Source organism: Stylophora pistillata, chromosome 5 (genome assembly GCF_964205215.1).
Source record: "Stylophora pistillata chromosome 5, jaStyPist1.2, whole genome shotgun sequence".
NCBI lineage: Eukaryota > Metazoa > Cnidaria > Anthozoa > Scleractinia > Pocilloporidae > Stylophora > Stylophora pistillata.
Genome location: NC_142523.1, coordinates 32,457,468 through 32,477,808, shown reverse-complemented (window position 1 = coordinate 32,477,808; position 20,341 = coordinate 32,457,468). Strand labels below are relative to the sequence as shown.

General features: G+C 38.4%; 3 protein-coding genes and 1 pseudogene across 3 annotated transcripts in view; all 4 read left to right on the top strand.

Moving 5' to 3' along the window:
• Positions 1-4,402, top strand: part of LOC111343556 (uncharacterized) — a 29,061-nt gene extending 24,659 nt beyond the window's left edge. Inside the window, exon 4 of the mRNA XM_022950739.2 lies at positions 1,811-4,402. Within this exon, the coding sequence (XP_022806474.2) occupies positions 1,811-2,499 (689 nt within the window). The 3' untranslated portion in view covers positions 2,500-4,402. The remainder of the gene's footprint in view (positions 1-1,810) is intronic.
• Positions 4,403-5,207: 805 nt separating this feature from the next.
• LOC148731506 (uncharacterized) lies at positions 5,208-10,880 on the top strand (annotated as a pseudogene).
• Positions 10,881-18,538: 7,658 nt separating this feature from the next.
• LOC111343550 (uncharacterized) lies at positions 18,539-19,149 on the top strand. Its single transcript, XM_022950735.2, has one exon. The coding sequence runs from the start codon at positions 18,610-18,612 to the stop codon at positions 19,147-19,149; it is 540 nt and encodes a 179-aa protein (XP_022806470.2). The 5' UTR covers positions 18,539-18,609.
• Positions 19,150-19,486: 337 nt separating this feature from the next.
• Positions 19,487-20,341, top strand: part of LOC148731505 (uncharacterized) — an 8,834-nt gene continuing 7,979 nt past the window's right edge. Inside the window, exon 1 of the mRNA XM_088761918.1 lies at positions 19,487-19,569. Within this exon, the coding sequence (XP_088618044.1) occupies positions 19,487-19,569 (83 nt within the window). The remainder of the gene's footprint in view (positions 19,570-20,341) is intronic.

The window sequence follows — 20,341 nt, the reverse complement described above, 5'->3', positions numbered from 1 at the left end:
CTGGGATCCATCCTCAGCCCTTTACTATTCAACATCTTCATGAACGATCTTTCATATGCCATCGAGAAGTGCACTCTGTCCACTTACGCTGATGATGCTCAATTCTTTTACGCCGACAATCAACTCTCCAAAATTGAAGAAACAATCAACAATGATCTTAGTAATGCTGATATATGGTTGGCGCGTAATGGTATGAAGAGGAACAGTTCAAATACCGGGCAATGGTGTTGGGAAGACACAAAGGAACTGATGAACCAGTGTTTAAGTGTGAGGAGTCACAACTTCCCATATCCAACACAATGGAACTTCTTGGCGTGACAATCGATGATGAATTAAATTTTGAAAAGTACATTGCTAAACTATGTAGAAAAGTCAGTCAACAGGTGGCTGTGTTAAAAAGGATGCAGCAAATGTTGTCTTTTGAGACTACAAGGGATCTTTACAAAGCCTTCATTTTACCACACTTTAATTACTGCTCCGAAACGTGGCACTTCTGTAATAAGAAGTCAGCTGACAAGTTAGAGTTGATGAACAAACGTGCGCTCCGTTTTGTTTTTAGAGATAAGTCCTCACCTTATGAATAACTTTGTAAGCGTATCGGTCTCTCAAGTCTTCGTGAACAGCGATTAGCGCAAATATTGTCCACTCTCTTTAAGATATTAACCAGTGATGCAGGACCAAAAAGCTTACGTGATCTTATAACAGTTAGGTGCTCCACTTTTAACCTTAGGGGCACCACAATACTGGACCTCCCAAAAGTAACATCAACAATTTTCGGGTTAAGATCAAGGAGATATACTGCATCGAAACTATGGAACGCTTTACCGGACGAGTATCGAAAGATACAAGCATTTACTACTTTTTAAAATTACTTAAAAACATTAGATCTCACGGGACGCTAGCGCGGTGAGGATCTATCCTTAATTATATTTCCTGTTTTTAATGATTAAATTCATATGTTCAACTCGGTGACTACATTGTTAAATTCGCATATTTTAATATTAGCTAGTTCTTAATCTTAATTTATTTAAATTTATATACTTTCATAAGGCTTTATAATTTCCTTTTCTCTTTTTATTGCGTGGCATACCTGTAAACTAGCTTTTAGCTAAGCGTTCTGACCGCGTTAAATAAGTTGATTGATCGATTGGAATTTTAAAATATTTTTTTTCGAAACTAGTTCACAGAAAGGGATGTTTTGGTAGAATAAAAAAAAAATTCGAATTTTCGTCACTGGTTTTCGATTCTTATCAATAAAGATTTAGAAATGCAAAGACTAGCAAAAACTAGCGATAAAAACCGACGTTTCGGTGTCATCATTGGATGGACATAAACGAAAGGCATCTTCAATATATAAACACTACCACGAACGGCACAGCGAAGTCCCGAAAGACCTACTGAAACGTTTTAGCATTCTGAAAAAGTGTAGTAACAAGTTCGATTGTTTGGTGAACGAAATGCTTTTCATCAGAGACTTAAAACCCACTCTGAACGTGCAAAGCGATTCAATTCGCGCAAAAGTATTTTTTTAATTAGCTCGTCATATTTATGCTAATTTAGTGTTACACCTTGCCACAAACTTTATTTTTTATTTCTCCTTGACAATGGCGTCATGATGACACCGAAACGTCGGTTTTTATCGTTAGTTTTTGCTAGTTTTTGGTTTTCGATTCTCGAAATATTCTGGCGGCGTCTCTTATATTCTCCAGGTTCTGATTTCCAACGCTTTTGGTGTTAACCATTTTCTAACACCCCTCCATAATTCCTCATAACGAGTTGTTGGTCAAGTTATTCATGTTTATTATTACAGAAAAAAACGCTCCTCCGCCTCCCGGTTCTGACCAGAATTCAGCGGTAACCTCGTGCCAGACTCTCTACGACCAATCTCCCACTACATCCTCGGGTGTTTATTGGATCGATCCTGATGGTGGATCTCAGGTCAACGCTTTCGAGGCTTACTGTGACATGGAGACTGATGGAGGAGGCTGGACACTAGTATGGAGCTATTCCTTTACTAACTACGGTCACTTCGATTATGTTTCAAATGCGATCACTCCAAGACCAAATTGGCTGGTTAAGGCCAAAGCGGATGTTCCTGTCTCTACAATACCTCCATTAAATGAAACAGACTACAACGCCGTGAACTTCTCACTCTGGAAACAACTCGGTAGACAAGTCCTCATCAAAAGCAACATAAACAACTGGTTGGTGTGTCATTCAGAAAATGGCAGCTTGGTTGATTGGCAGGAAGGTGACATCAACTGCACAATCATCAAATACGTGGCTGAACCTAGTAAATCATCTCCAGCCCCTTCCAAATTGTATTTCCTTAACCATGGACCGATGTTCGCCCTGGGTGGTCTGTGGAGCATCTATTATTATTTTGATGGTCACACGGGCCAAGATTGGCCTACCCATGATCCTCTTGGAAGAAATATGGTCAACCAAAAGAAGAATGTTGTCGATCCACATGGTAACATTTTCATTCGTGCCAAGTAGCTAAGACAAACAGCAACAAACTAACCAGCTCATACATTTTTCTCGCACATATCTTCAAGAAGTGATTAACTTCTTCGCCCAAAACTACGTGGAAACCAATGACGAAAACTTATAAGCTAGAGACTGATAGGGTCCTATTTTGGTAGAAATCTAAACTCTAAACTCTAAACTCTATTATTTTCGGTGAAAAGGTGTCGCTTCCAGAAGGAAGAACTTTGGATCAGCTGATTGTGGGGGCAGCAGGTTTAAGTCAAGTCAACGCAAATAAGATGAGCATAAGCAAAGAGAGGGCTTGCTGCTCTCATCGTGTTAAGACGCTAGATCAACTTTCAGAATTTTTTATCTTCTCTGCACTCGAATTGTAGATAATTCAAATCACTTCGCGAAATTTTGACTTGATGAGGTTTTTGTCAATATTTCAGAGCCTTCGTATATCCATTTTACTTGTTTTTGTACGTTTGTTTGTTTTCAATAATGTTCTAGAACAACGTTTCAGCTCTCAATATTTTACTATATTACTCTTTTTACCGCTAATGTTTACGATACTCGTGAGAACTAATGAACTAGATTTTTTTAACTCAGAGACGTTTTACGTTAATAATCGAAAGCAACCTGGGATTACTTTGGTTTTGCATTACTTTTTACGCTCTGTGAGTTGTTTACAAAACTCGCGCCATCATCGCAACCGATTTGAATAAAACCAATAGCGTTTTCCCGCGCGTTTCACAGTGTACCTATTTTCACTTTGAGTTCTCATTGGCTAAGGGTGACGAGGACGTGGGAAAACAAGATCTAATGGGCAGAACATAGCTCAGCGCGTACCTTTGAAAAGTTTGTACTTTTCTCAGCCGTCCTCTACAAAACAATCAACTTTTGATTTGCTTGGTCTGTGGACAAAGAGCCCAGCAGCAAATTATCTAAGTTTCCATATGGAATCCAAGGCAGCTCGCATACGTTGTGCTAAAGTTGAAGTGAAGCGTCGCAGAGAACCATAAACACATCCAGCCATTCGGGAAATTCTAACCAAATAAATATAATAGTTTTTTAATAGACATCTTCCGCCGCGTCGCCGACTGCTAAAGCCGGAGTCCTTAAGGGCTCGTTTAGACGGTTGCAACATTTTATCAACAATCGTTCGACAAAAGTTGAATGGATGTTAGGCAAATGTTGAAGGCACAGACAAAATTCTGCGGCGACCAATTTAAAGGCCTTACAAACGTCTTCCAAAGGCCTTACAAAGGCCTTACAAAGGAAAAGTTGAATCGATGTTGAATGAAAGTTTAAACAGATTTAAACTTATTGAACACGCTTTCAACACCTTTAAATCAACATTTTTTACGTTTTTAACAATTTTGGACAAACGCACCGAAAATTAGGTTCAACAAATTGTTGAATACATGTTGACGCAAATCTTGAAACCGTCTAAACGGGCCCTGATAATGATTGGCTGTCTGCAAACTTCATAAGTATAAATTCAAACAAATTCAGTATAACTGTATACTGAATAAGTTTGCTTTTGATGAGCTGTCACATTACGGATTGATGATTGGACAGTTTTTACTTCTTGAGTATGAGAAGCATACTGAACTAGTTAAAATTTAGCTGATTGGCTAATTTTGTACTTGTTAGTTCATTCCAGATTCTTTTTTGGCGTTTCAAAATGGTTTTAGCCTGTGCTGTAGTAAGCAATGCAATGACGAACATTTATAAACTTATTAGCTAGAGGCTCTTAAAATATTGTTCGGGTAAAAGAATAAATTCCTACACCTCATTCATGCTGGAAAAATGTCGCTGCCAGAAGGGAGAATTCTGGATTAGATTGTGAACGCTGGAGTTTCAAGCTCCATCCATCCATCGACACTCATGATATGAACACAAACAAAGAGCTAGCTACTCTTATCGTGTAAAAAAGCCAGATTATCTTTCAGAATTTTTATTTTTCAGTCGAATTTTAAATAATTCACATCACTTAGCGAAACTTTGACTTAATGAGGTATTATTCATTATGTCAGAGACTCCGTGTATCTCTTTTAATTTTTTTTTTTGCACATTTGTCTATTTTTTTATTGTTAAGCTCTCAATGTTTGAAATTATTATTGTTTGTATCCGCCATGCAATAATCATGAAAACCACTGAACTGGATGTTTACATTCAGCCAGAGACATTTTAAGTTGATAATCGAAGGCAATCTGGGATTGTTTTTGTTTTGCATTATTTTTTACCCTTTGTGATTGGTTTACAAAACTCCCGCCATCCTCGCAACCAATTTGATGCCAAATGACACGAATCGTCATCTGGCTATATGCATTTTCCCGCGCTTTTCACGGTGTGCCTATTCTTTTTGAGTTATCATTGGGTAATTATGATGCTAACCTTAGTTCTTATTGGCCGTTGTGATTTCTCTTTGTGATTACTTTTGATATTCGAATCCTTCCATATTTGACTTAGTGGAGTACTGCTCAATACGGTTTGGTTTTTAGGGCTTGGGTCTCTAAAAGGGTATGTCATTTCTTTGTTTGGCGTTTTAAACAGATGAATTGCGGCATCATGAGTATTTAACCGGCTTATTTTTTCATCCAAAAACGACCAATGAATCACTCAAGAAAACATATAAAACAAAAAATAAGTGAACCTCATTGAACTGATTGTAAATATAATTAATGGACTGAACAAAACCTGGATCAATTTTAGCATCCATTCAGTAATTGATGCCGTGTGACGTCAAACCCATAGCGGTGTCTACCTGTGATAACACAGTTTGTTCTATATTTGCATTGAGAGCGGAAGAGTAGATGTCTGGGAAACAGGCTGTACTTTGTAGAACTAACAAATTAACTCAATACACGAGTTTCAATGTGATATACGGCGTGGTTCAAAAGGATACATACAGTTCTAAGACACTTGAATTTCTCCCCTACTTTATTTTGCAAAACAGTTTGCCTTTTCTGGCCTTACGTCGGAAATACTAACAAAAATTTACCAAACTTATGATTTCAGGTTAAAAGCACAATGTTTGCAACCACTCATGTTGCATTACTTTGTGAATCCTAATTGATACATTTCAAGATCTCTCTAAAAGCACTTTGAGTTTTTCGGTATTTGTGTCTGAACGTGGCCAATTTCATCTTGACACGTAGTAATACAATTCCAGTTCTTTTCTTTTTTTAAATTTTTTTTTGCGATTTATGATTGTTTTTTCCGACTCATGCCATAAAAAATGCATATTAAAGTTGAACTATTTAACAATTTTGCAAGGTTTTGCTTCATACATTATGAACCCCTGAACATTTTTTTTTTCAAATACATCACACACCGATACTTTATCCCTGAATAATGGACAAATACCGTATTAAGAAATTAAACAGTGCAGAGCATAAAATTGATCTGCTTGGCAATGCTTCTCTCGAAAGCATTACGTATGTTTTTGTTTGACAAAAAAAACTCGATAAAATCATTAAAAGTATCATTCTGCTTCCAATGTTGCTTTTATCGTGGAACTGATGGCTCTCAAATTCGTGAGTGATTTCTCATCAAAAGTGTTTCAATACAACAATACTCCAACAACGCTCTTTAACTTTTTCTACGTAAGGTATCGTGTCTTGTTTTATTTCCTTTTTTGCAGATCTTCCCACCATGGAAGGTATTTGCTCTCATATGCGCTTTCTCGTTGACACCGGCGAGGACATCCGCAGAAGATGAACAGGGCACTTGCTTTCGCATAGAGGAAAACACTTTTCTTGTTGATGAAAATGCTCTTCAAAGTAAAAAGGCCGACTCTATATTGTGAACAGTTCTGTACACAATAGGTCTACTAGACATGGCAATTTAAATTTAGTGTGTCCCAAATACCTAAGAAATAACGATGGTGGCAAGGCATTCAGTGTTGACGCAGTTAAGTTATGGAACAGCCTTCCCCATGATATCAAAAATAAACCTAGTATGAAATTATTCAAAACAGCTGTGAAAAAGCATTTTATAAGCTCGTATAAAAACCTGGACAACTTTGAAACAATATTAAGTAATAGCACATTATCTAATTTTAATTTTTTATAAATTAATTTTATCTTTCTGAATATTTTTAATATATCCTGCTATTTCTATCATAGAATTTTGTAATTATTTATATATTTATTTATTTATCAGTTTTTTGTAATGCTGTATAATCTAGTTAGAGGGCCACAGGTTTGTCAGCTTTTCAGCTGTTACGTGTCCCCCTCTATAAATAAAGTCCTTACTTACTTACTTACTATATTGACCTGTGCTCGATTGTGTGGAAGAGAAGTTGCTTGTAAAGGTGCAAATTTCTTGGCGAATGAAGGCACCTGTTGTTTTCTTGGCGAAGGACAATGAGCCGAAAGGAAGGTCAATAGATTTATAAAACGAGATGGCTCTTTCTATGGAGAAAGGGTATTCCGGGAATTTCTTTCTTTATTCAGCGCGATCAAAAAGAAATGGAAGAAACTTTGAGAGCGAGATATATTAAGCAGTGTTATGCTCTTTTTGTTTTTCAATTCATTCCTTCTTTCACCTGGTTGTGTTTCAATTTAGGTTTCATAACCCTTTTCTTTAAACCTTGGCATATGTCGGAAATGCCATAAAGCCGGAAACACGTACAATAAAAAGATGGTTGTCGATCTGTTCTATCGTATCCGTTTTTTTAAATATGTTTGTTTTTCATTCTCACTAATAAACTCTTTTTCAGGTCTAGGAGTTTAAAGTTAATAGTTCTGCAGACATGCATAGGCATGGCATGAGGTACGGGTATTAACCAAGATGTATTACTAAACTCTAGTACAGGTCGACCTTCAAGAAATAACCGGTCCTCACCCAGGTGAGAGCTGCAAATTATTGATTCTACTGGTAACTAGAGCACTTATGTAAATTGCTATACTTAATCGGATATGTTTTAATCCACTGGAAGAGAATATCAGTTGAAATATTCCCTTATCTAACGTGATATACTTAAACCTTTTCAAGCTCTATTATTTTCCACGTTCATGATTTCCACCGCTTTTGGTGTTTACCATTTTTTAAACCTCCTCCATAATTAGTGATACCGTTGTTGGTCAATTTAATCATGCAGTAAATGGTTTGAACCCGGGGGTAACATGTGAAGGTGTAGTCTGATCGTCCGGGTGAGTGTAGTCCTGAGAAGGACTGTTGTCGGTGGTAGTGACTGACGTTTCGACAACCTGTGCGGAAGTCATCATCAGAGTCAAGTGAATGATTGTTGTCAGTAGAATGTTCTTATTCCAGTTCGTGTGAAATGATCCGTTGGTTTTGCCGTGATGTTATTGGCCGTAAGACTCAAGTGACGTAAGTCGGTCGTGATTGGTCTGTTTCGATCTGTCGGTAAAGTTAGGTCGTTCTTTTTCGGTCGTTTGTGATGTTTATGTCGTGAATGAGTCTTTTGTATGGAGCGGGTAGTTGTTGACATCTGTTTAGGGGAGTCTGTTCTAAGTTAGTAAACCAGCTTTCCAGAGTCAGTCGTTGAAAATAGTCAGTGCTGTAGGTCAGGCTTTGCGCAGAGTCCCAATCAATGTTGTGGTTGGTAAGTCGATGCTGTTCAGCAATGTGATTGCTGACACCACCTTTCCTCGTCGCCCGTCTGTGTTCAGTCAGTCTTGTTGTGAGGTTTCTGCCAGTCTCACCGATGTAGGAGGCTTGGCAGTCGGAACAATTGATCTTATAAATCGTTCCCTGTCTGTCCCTCGGTTCGTCTTTGTCTTTAACGTTGGTTAGTAACTGACGTAGTGTGGTGATGGGTTTGTGGGCGACGCGGATATTGAAGGGTAGTAAGATGCGCGAGATGTTTTCAGACATGCCTTTTATGTACGGTATGGTTGCTGTAGTTGTAGGGGTTGCGGTGTCGTTTGTTTCGGTAGTGCTAGTGGGTCGGTGAGTGTTTCGTCGGATGAAGTCGTTGTTATAGAAGGTTTATTAAAAGTATTCAAAAATGGCACCCAAGTGGTGAAATACATGTGAATTTACAAATATGCTTCAAATATTTAAAAAATACGAAAATCTTACATTTGACTTTAAAATTAAGAGTCTAAAGGGACTGGGAATTACAAGAATCGGCAGTTACATACCAATGAAAAACGCTTAGGTTTGCTTGACTACAAGAACTGGGCGTTAGACGCCATTGTTGGAAAGAAAGATTTTTTAAATCTTTCGGTCCGGCATTTAAAGAGTGATACATGGTTTTTGTTGCGCAACTCATAAACGTGGCAATCGGCGCGCTTTGGTGGAATAAGGTGGTACAGCCGTGACCCAGGCACACAGATACCGCCCCAAACTTTCTTGCAGAGTTCGTCTCTTCTCACATTTAGGCGAGTGGAGTTTGCAGCCACAATGGCGTCTTTGTAGCTCAGCGCCGGAAATAATATACGCAGAGCTCTTTTCTGAACTCTTTCGATCATGTCCTTGAGGTAAATTGGTAGGCTAGTAGACCAAGTGACGCAGGCGTATTCGAGGACCGATCGTACCAAGGCATAAAATATGTTAATAAGGTCTTCGGGTGGAATTCCGGACCGCTTGAGCACTCTTAAGATGTAAAGACGTTTTGAGGCTTTGGAGACAATCTCACGCACTACAAAAGAAAATGGCAAACTTCCTTTTCTAGACTGCCTGGTAAGCCACAACGACAACTCATTACGGACGACAGTTTACAGGAAACCGACACACACCGACAGATTACTAGACGAGTCATCCTACAACCCTACATCACACAAAGCCACAACTATCAGAACTCTAACACGACGCGCACAACTAGTATGCGACTCGACAGACAGCTTATCCGACGAGAACAAATACCTTCACCGTGTTTTTACGAAGAACAACTACAACAACGACTTCATCCGACGAAACCCTCACCGACCCACTAGCACTACCCAAACAAACGACACCGCAACCCCTACGACTACAGCAACCATACCGTACATAAAAGGCATGTCTGAAAACATCTCGCGCATCTTACTACCCTTCAATATCCGCGTCGCCCACAAACCCATCACCACACTACGTCAGTTACTAACCAACGTTAAAGACAAAGACGAATCGAGGGACAGACAGGGAACGATTTATAAGATCAATTGTTCCGACTGCCAAGCCTCCTACATCGGTGAGACTGGCAGAAACCTCACAACAAGACTGACTGAACACAGACGGGCGACGAGGAAAGGTGGTGTCAGCAATCACATTGCTGAACAGCATCGACTTACCAACCACAACATTGATTGGGACTCTGCGCAATGCCTGACCTACAGCACTGACTATTTTCAACGACTGACTCTGGAAAGCTGGTTTACTAACTTAGAACAGACTCCCCTAAACAGATGTCAACAACTACCCGCTCCATACAAACGACTCATTCAGGACATAAACATCGCAAACGACCGAAAAAGAACGACCTAACTTTACCGACAGATCGAAACAGACCAATCACGACCGACTTACGTCACTTGAGTCTTACGGCCAATAACATCACGGCAAAACCAACGGATCATTTCACACGAACTGGAATAAGAACATTCTACTGACAACAATCATTCACTTGACTCTGATGATAACTTCCGCACAGGTTGTCGAAACGTCAGTCACTACCACCGACAACAGTCCTTCTCAGGACTATACTCACCCGGACGATCAGACTACACCTTCAAAAGTTAATCATGTTTATCATTACAGAAAAAAATGCTTCTCTGCCCCCTGGTTCTAACCAGAATTCAGCGGTAACCTCCTGTCAGACTCTCCATGACCAATTTCCCACTACGTCCTTGGGTGTTTATTGAATCGATCCCGATGATGGATCCCAGGCCAACGCTTTCAAGGCTTACTGTGAAATGGAGACGGATGGAGGAGGCTGGACACTAGTATGAAGCTATTCCTTTACTAACTACAGTCATTTCAATGATGTTTCAAATGCGATCACTCCAAGACCAAATTGGTCGGTTCAACCTGAAGTGGATGTTCCGATTTCTACAACTCCTCCGTTAAATGAAACAGACTACAACGCCATGAACTTCTCACTCTGGAAACATCTCGGCAGACAGGTCCTCATCAAGAGCAACATCAATAACTGGCTGGTGTGTCATCCGGGAAGTGGTAGCTTGGTTGATTGGCAGGAAGGTGACATCAACTGTACGATCATCGATTACGTGATTGTTCCAAATGACTGATTCATGGTCCCATCCATGTTTGCACCGAAACGCTATGGGCCGCTATTCTCTATGACAGGACGTATTACAAGCGCTTACTATTATTGTGATGGTTATACTGGGAGTCGTTGGCCTACTCATGATCATCTCGCAAGTAATAAGCTGAACCAAAAGAAAAATGTTGTGAATCCTCATGGAAACATTTTTATTCGATTAGAGTAGCAAAGACAGACTCTAACAAATTTTCACTCAGTCAAATAACATTCAGAGGTGATTGACTTCCCCTTTCAATATAAATACCATATCCAACAAAAAAGGTATGAAAATTGATAAATTATCTCTACAGAAGGAGCCGTTACTTTTTCATTTAGACTCAAGAAAGTGACCTCTTTGGCTGGTGTTCCATGTAAAATAGCTGTGTTTTCATGTCCAGTCATAGTTTTGTCTGTTACCATTTCTATTCCTTTTTTTAACTTTGCATTTCAAACTTTTGTTTTCTCAATGTTACATAAAAGAAAATAATGCAACCTTTCCAGTGTTTCCATATTCTGTTTACCTAGAAGTCATGATAATAATAATAATAATAATTATAATAATAATAATAATGTGTCTTTATTGCTCAAAAGATAAAATTACATATCATATGTTACACTGAAATATAGCAGTAATAGGGGGCTGTTTACATAAGTATGCCTCTAAATAAGATTCATATATAAATGGAAATAAATGCAAAACATCAACTGGAAAATGTACACTATTTACGGAACTACATTCTGCTTAAAAATAATTCTGTTGAAAAGATGTATTCTTAAAACGGTCCGTATTAATGGCCGGCATAATGTAAGATTTATTCCTTAAGCTGTATCTTGTAGTCTTGGTCCCGAGGAAGTTCGCTCTAAGAGGGTGGTTCGGGATAATAAAAACCTTCCTATGAATTCTGTGATCCTGCACTTTAAGTAATTCATGTATCTCTAATTTCTTAGATGTATATCTGCGTTTAAAACATCGGTCTAAAAACTACTGGGCTACAGTGAGATCTGACTCAGAGGCCCTATACACAGATAAAGCATCAGTAATATATATTAGGTAAAACTATGGATGAGAATAAATGGTCTACCTCAGCTTGGCTAGAGCCTTCTTTTTGCAGACATCTGACGGTAATTGCATTAGAAACCTGCAGGACTTGTGTTTTTCATCAAAATGTCAACAGTAGAAGTGTGGATTAACTTGAATTGTACTGTTTAGAAAGCAAAATGTCAAAGGTATATATGCTATACCCAAATGAGCTTTCAGACGACTATCACAGAATGAGCAAATTTATAATTAATGCTTACAGTGTAGATTCGTCTGTGTTGCGTGGTGTTTTTTGCCTGTAAACGTAAAGGGTGTGTTGAAATTTCTCTCCCTTTCTGTCTTTTTTGACTATTTTGTCGATAGACAGGTAATTTGTACGTTTCATGCTTTAAGTAATCGTAATTTGCCTCAAGACTCTCTCGACAGATGTTACTGAGAGTCAAGTACCTATTTGCATCCGTCTTGTTCTTAGCGGCAAAGACAAATGAAAGAGCCAAAAATGGCGTCTTCTTTCAAATCAGAGAAAACACACTTTTCAACTACAGCGAAGAGAGCCTCTTTTCGTCTGCAATAACTGATTACTTGCTTTCCTGTTCCCTTCTGTGTGCAAGGTAAGCTTCTTGCAGAAGTGCAAACTTCCTGGAGAACCCAGGACTTTGTTATCTTCTTCGCGGCGAGATGGAGACAAGTTCGATTCAGCAGCTGGGCAGCTTTTACAGCTAGATGGTTCTTCTTATTTAACGAAGGTATTTGGAATTGACGACATGTCGTGTTTTTGGTTACAACTCATAATATTTTACGCATTATCACAAACAAGTTTAATTCTTATTTCTTGCTGTATTACGGGGAGTTTTTTGACAGGGATTATGACAACTAAACGCGATCATTTCTTGATAAAAGAAAACTCCACATCTTTGACTTCAGTCCATAAAAAGCACGTAATATGAGACTCGGGCGTTTAAAGTAATCGGCGCTTTAGCAGTAAAGAAAAAATGAAACATGAGAGCGCATTTGTATAGGGTGACGTGAATGAATCGGGATAAGACCCAAAAAAAGTAAAGACGTAAAAGTAAAGATCATAATTCAAAAGCATATGAAGCATTGGGTTGTAAGCCGAAGCCATCAACGAATAAGACCATGGTTGACCGGTAAGCCTTCAACAATTTCGTACACATGCGCATAAACTGATGTACGAGTACTAACTGAAATGCCTTGTTTAACTCCAATTCAGATTGACCTCCCAAAAAAGTAACCAGCTCACCCCAAGGTGAGAGTTAAGAATTCAGTATTATTAACATCAGTGACCAGAGCACTGATGTAAATAACATGTACTTTATATGCCTAATGGATAGGTCTTGATCAAGTAAACTCGATTCTTTTATATTCAGTTTCAAGTTCAACATTTCAACCACATTTTAGTGTCATTCATATTCTTTACCTACTCCATTTTCCTTCTTGACCCATAGATGCCATTTTTAGGTTTTCTTTTGCACTGAAAATTTGTCAACCGTTTCCTAAGTTTCGATCGATGTTAAAACAAGACAAAAAACTGAGACATGTAAACAGTTACTCATAATCATGGTTTCGAATGTCCCCGTGATCGTTCACCGATAATATCATTTTTTGACAAGGTTAATAGTGAAGAAATGTTCGAGTCTGAATCCTTTTTGTCTGAGACAACTCAAGAGAATTATCAAAAAAAAAGATAATCCAAGTTAGAGCGCATGTCAGGAAACGTAAACCGGGCGTTCGGGTTTATATCCTCTTAAACTGCGCAGTGACATTGTATTGGCTCTTTGTTTGATGTTCCTAGCCGAATTTGGTCGTCAGATCTAATTTTCATTACTAGACTTGCTTTCAAATACAACAAATTTATGAAATCCATATATATCTGAACTGCGGTTATAGAAACGTATTTGTGCACGATCCTCGCAGTAAAGAGCACTATTTGAGCAATAGTGAAAATCAGACCTGAAAAAATTTAGGCCTTTACTGGATTCGAACCACCGACCTCTGCGATACTAGTATAGCGCTCTCCTAATTGAGCTAACAAGCTAACCGGGAGCAGGTCATCAAATTAATTCAGACCTAAATGTTTTTAGGTCTATTTTCACTATCGCTTAACTAGTGCTTTTTACTGCGAGGATCGTGCACAAATACGTTTAGACTTACGTTCGTTGCTAGACTCACTTTCGTTGATAAATTTTTTGTTCTAATTGTGCAACTTTGCGATTTTAGAACAAAACACTTCACCACCCCTTGGTACTGACCAGCATTTAGCTGTAACTTCGAGCTAGACTCTTCATAAGCAGTCTCCCACTATGTTTTCGGGTGTTTATTGGATTGATCCTAATGGTGGATCCGAGGCCAACGCTTTTAAAGCTTACTGTGACATGCAAACCTATGGAGGAGGCTGGAAACTACCATGGAGCTATTCCTTTACTAACTACAATCATTTTAATGATTGAAGTGGATGTTTCTATCTCCACGACTCCTCCTTTAAAAATGACAGACTATAACGCCATGAACTTCTCACTCTGGAAACAACTCGGCAGACAGGTCCTCATCATCATGTTTGATACTTCGATAGATAGATAAATAGACAGATAGATAGACTGATTGATAGACTGGTTTATTAAAATCACATCGGAGTAAAATACTGAATTGCACAATGTTTACAAGCTACTACTATACAAATATAAAATATGATGACTTAAAGTTCTATTCAAAGTCCTATTACATCTGAACTTGGGTTGGTTACAGCCGCACCCTTCATGAAAAAAGAATTAGCAAAACGCTTTGTCTTGGCTGCTGGTACCGTGACTTTGTACGTTCTTTGGCGGCTTAAATTACAATAAGGGCGATGGGCTTCAGGAATTAAGTAATGCAGTTTACTGTTCTGATTCTCGCTGATTGATCTAAATAAAGACTGTAATGTCTTCGTGATGTTCCCTGACTGAAGTCAAACAGGTGCGCTCTAACGCTTCCCCGTACGACATTCTAGGAAAAATACACGCCAGAGCTTCTGTAAGACTAACTTGAAAATAATAGAATCAAAGAAAAATTCAAACTTATGAGAATAGTTTTTTTAAAGTCTTGTGTTGACATGACTCATGAGCAGTTTATGGCGTGGTATCCTTTGACTTTGTTTTTACGCGTTACATTAAAGTTACGTTATCAATTCAAATTTTCATGTAACTTCAACGGATGCAACACAGTAAAGTGATGTATATGTGCACGATCCTTCGCAGTAAAGCACTATTTGAGCAATAGTGAAAATCAGACCTGAAAAAAATTTCAGGCCTGTACGGGATTCGAACCACTGACCTCTGCGATACTAGTGCAGCGCTCTACCAATTGAGCTAACAAGCCAACTGGGAGCAGGCCATCAAATTAATTCGACATAAACCCTTAGATGATAAATCAAACAACAGTAAAGTGATGTTGGCATGACTCATGCCAAAACATGTCTCTAAAAAGTTATGATCGAGAGGTTGAAACTTATTTTGAACTTATTTATTTCATAATGTTCTTTTTATCCTTTTTTTATTCCACGATCCGATCCGCACTTTGATCCAAGATCCAGTCCATGATCCATTCATGATACTGTACGTGATCCATTCGTGATGCTGTCCGTGATCCATTCGTGATGCTGTCCGTGATCCATTCGTGATACTGTCCGTGATCCATTCGCGGTACTGTCCGTGATCCGATCCGTGTTGTGTCAACATCGAAATAGATGTTTTCTTTATGGCGCGATTATCGTGAATGAGTCCAAATAGAAAATTTTAGTTCGCGCACTTTAATGAAGAGGGTAAGGAACAAATATCTTAAAATACATGCATTTAAGGGAACAAACGATTTTTTTTCCGTGGGGCTTATTTCGTCCTCTTTTAAATGAGATGTAGCACTACTTACTAGTGTAAATACCCGTCGACAGCTGAAGGTTCAAGCATGTTCCGCATCCACATTTAAAAGATGAACACAAACAAAGCATTGGCTACATTCATCATGTTAAGACACTATATGATCTCTCAGAATCTTATTTTCCAATCGAATTTTTGATAATTCAAATCACCAAGCGAGATTTTGAGTTAATGAGGTTTTATTCCCTATGTCTGCGATTTCTTTCATCTTTTCCTTTTTGACATTATTTTTCCATGTTTATTTGTTTGTTTCCCTTTTTTTTTGTTGGAACAGTGTTAAGCTCTCTATGTTTCAAAAATGACTGTTTGTACCGCTAATGTTTACAATACTCAAGCGAACCACTAAACTAGATACTGATAGCTGCGCTCAGCTAGCTAGAGCAATTTTCAATCGTTTGTGGAAATCAGTCAATCAATCTTGAACTAATTTCAAAGGTTTTAGGTTTACCTTTAATTCACGCTCTGTGGTTGGTGTACAAAACTCTCGACATCCTCTCAAAAAATTTGACGCAATACAAAACCAACCTTCATCTGGCCACAAGCGTTTTCCCGCGCCTTTCGCATAGTCTTTTTTTCACTTTAAGTTCTTATTGGCCAATCGGATGATGTAACCTTTGTTCTGGTTGGCTGTTACGATTTCTCATTGTGATTATTTTTGGTGTATTGCACACTCAACTAATACCTCATCCATATTTGACGTATTCAAGTATGTACACTCAACTAATACCTCATCCATATTTGACGTATTCGAATATGTACTGCTCAATAGGGTTTGGGTTTCAGCCTCTTAGGTCTTAAAAAAAAGGTGGGTAATTTCTTTATTTGCTGTATTAAACGGGACGAGTGGCGGTATCGGAATTCTTGAAGCAGCTTATGGTACAGCTTACAGAAAACCAAAGGTATAGACTAAGTGAACTTTACTCGTCTGACCATAGCTAGATAAAGCGACTTGAAGGAATCGAAGGTTAAAAAATACATAGAAACATCTTTGTTCGAGTTTGAAAAAAAATCATTAAAACGTGTATTACTATAATATTTATGTGATAAATACAACAAATAAAAGTAAAATATCAGATTGAAAGGGCTGTTAATGACTAACAAATTAAATTTCGCGTTTTTGAAAGCATCATTTTTAAAATGTTCATCCTTAAATATTCAAGAATATCTACCTCTGCGACAAGGCTGTTCTACTGTATTATATATGTGTTGAATGCTTCCCGGTTAGTTCAATTGATAGAGCGCTGGACTGATGTGCGGGAGGTCGAGGGTTCGAGCCCCGCCCGAACCAACACTCAAGGTCTTAAAGTAATTAAGAAGAATATGCTGCCTTTCTAGAACATCAAGAAATGGTTTAGATATTATAGTCATCTCGGATAAAGACGAATAAATGGAGGTCCCGTCTCCTGCAGGGTTAGGGGTAGGAGACGTTAATTTCCCACGCACGAGATTAATGTGTGATGGATCTCCTCTCCTGGGGTGGGATGGGTGGGTTGTTGTCTTGCGTTTCATACATGAGCCTCTGGCTCGGGCAATATGGGTAACCATGCCCCACGTTAAGACATTAAAACTTGATTACTATTATTTATTACTATTGCTATTTACGAGGTCTGATGGTGACTTTGTTTCAGGACAGCCATTGCGCTTTTCTTTTTCGCTGTTTGCACTCAGAAAAGCAGTCATTTCATGCCAGATATATAATAGAATAGAAAGCCGCTGAGTTTTTATTCTCAATTTCTATTTTGTGTCCTCATTTTAGCCACACATTTCAGTTTTAATGGTTTGTTCATTGTCGGATCAAAGAGCATATTGCAGCCTTTCCGGTGTTTCTCTATTCTGTTTATGTAGACGTTATGATAATTGCATCATAAACCTGCAGGAATTGTGTTTTTCATTGAGATGTCAAAATGGATTTGTGGAGTAATTGGAAACGTACTCTTAAGAAGAAAATGTCAAAGCTGTTTTGCTCTACTCAAGTAGAAAAATAGACCTTTAGACGAAGATCACGGAAACAGCAAATTTACAATTAACCCTAGTGGTGTCGATTTTCGGTTCAGAAATGTTTCGGCTGCCCAGTGATTCAGTTACCTTTGGAAGAAAAACGTAAGTAGAACTTTTCTCCCCTTCTTTCAGTCTTGTTTGACTCTGTCATCTTTAGGCAGATAATCTATAAATCTATAACTGTATTTATATCATACACCTTTTAGTATTAACGCAATTAAAGCTTTCTATGACAAGGGGAATGATGGGGAGGTTGGACTTTAGTATGTGCTTACTCCTTCACTCCTGCTTTCACTATATCACTAATAAAAACTAACTTATTTTTGTGATGATTCTAATGCGTATCACCCCGACGCTGTAAAAAAGTTGACGCGTCTATCAGCAGTGATAAGGCAACTGGGCACTTATATTACTATGGAAGATATAAATTTAAGCAAATCAATCCAAAGGAGAGAGTAGGTTTAATATTTTAGCCCATTCGAATTCTTTAGCAAAAAGGAGCATGAATTATCGTGTTACGCAATCTTAATACTGATGCACTGCAGTTGCATGTCCAAAATTTTCGGCGAATCTTGGTTATTATTATCATTATCATTATCATTATCATTATCAAAGTACATGTCAGTAAACATAACCGTGTTGTTCACCTCTATATCCTTTTATACCGCTCAGTGACTTAGCATTGGCTCTTTCTTTGATGTTCATAACTGAATTTAGATCAGCAACTCTAATATTCGTTACAGGATCAATTTCGGCGATTAAGTCGTTGTTTCTACTGTGTAAATTTTATGATTGCAGACAAAAATACTTCTCCGCCCCCTGGTTTTGACCAGAATTCAGCAGTAACATCGTGCCAGACTCTCCATAACCAATCTCCTACTACGTCCTCGGGTGTTTATTGGATTGATCCTGATGGCGGATCCCAGGCCAATGCTTTCAAGGCTTACTGTGACATGGAGACTGATGGAGGGGGCTGGACACTAGTATGGAGCTATTCCTTTACTAACTACAATAATTTCAATGATGATTCAAATGCGAGCACTCCAAGACCGAATTGGCTGGTTAAGGCCAAAGCGGATGTTTCTGTCTCTACAAATCCTCCATTAAATGAAACAGACTTCAACACCATAAACGTCTCACTCTGGAAACAACTCGGCAGACAGGTCCTCATCAAGAGCAACATAAACAACTGGCTGGTGTGTCATCCGGGACTTGGCAGCTTGGTTGATTGGCAGGAAGGTAATATCAACTGTACGATCATCAAAAACGTGGCTGACCCTAGTGAATCATCTCCGGCGCCTTCAAAGTTTTCAGGAAAAACCAACCATGGGCCGATACTCTATCTGAGTGGGTACTGGAGGAGCACCTATTATCATTTTGATGGTTACACGGGCAGAAATTGGCCCATCCATGATCCTTTTGGAAGAAATAGGGCCAACCAAAAGAAAGATGTTGTTGATCCACATGGTAACATTTTCATTCGAGCCATGTAGCAAAGACAGACAGCAATAAAATTAATAAGCTCTTACACACAGATCTTCAATTCAATAATTTATGTTAAGTTAAAATTTTTTCGCACGAAATACTTGGCAAACAATGACGAAAAGTAATGAAGTTATAAGCTCAAGGCTTATAGGGTAGCGTTCTGATATAACTATAAATTCGTAAACCTTATTCCAGGTGGAAATGTACAGCTGTCAGAAGGGAGAACTTTGGATTCGAGTGTAGGAGCTAAAGGTTCAAGCTCTGTCCACACTTATGAGATAAGCTCAAGCAAAGAGCTAGCTATTCTCATTGCATCCTCGACCGTTTGGAACTAGTCTTGTAAGAATGTGTCTCCAGGCTGGGGGCTCCTCTGTCCTTAACTTGAAATCGACTCACAGCCCCTGGGTCTCCGAGGATGTTCTCATCGTGTAAAGACGCCGGATCATGTTTCAGAATCTTCATTTTCCACCCGAATTTTTGATAACTCAAATCAGTTCGCGAAACTTTGAATTTAGGAGGTTTTAGTCGATATATCAGAGACTTGGTATGTCTTTTGTTTTCATTAGTTTTTGTATGTTTCCTTTTTTTTCTTTTTGTTGTAGAATAAATATTTAAGTTCTCGATGTTTAAAATATCACTGTTTTTACCGCTAATGTTTACTTACTCATGATAACCACTAAATTGGAATTTTTACACTCAGCTACAGACATTTCAGTTGATCGTCGAAATCAATCTGGGATTGCTTTGGTTTTGCAATACTTTTTACACACTGTGATCGGTTTACAACACTTGTGCCACCCTCGTAACCAATCTGACGCAAAATGAAGTCAGTCGTCATCTGGCCACATGTGTTTTCCCGCGATTTTCAGTGTACTTATTTTCCCTTTGAGCTCTCATTGGCTGATGATAATGCCAACCTTAGCTCTGATTGAACCTTGTGATTACTTTTGATATTTGATACCTTCCATAGGGTAGGTTTTCAGGGTTTGGGTCTAAATAAGGATATGTCATTTCTTCATTTAGCGTATCACACAGATGAATTGCGATATCGATCATGAGTCTCACTTTCGGATTATTTTCCGTCCCAAAACGACCAATAAAACACTAAAAAAAAAAAAGAAAAAAAAACACAAAACAAAACAAAAGGTAAGTGAACCTTATTAAACTGGCTGTTACTAAAATGGATTTATAGAAATCTGG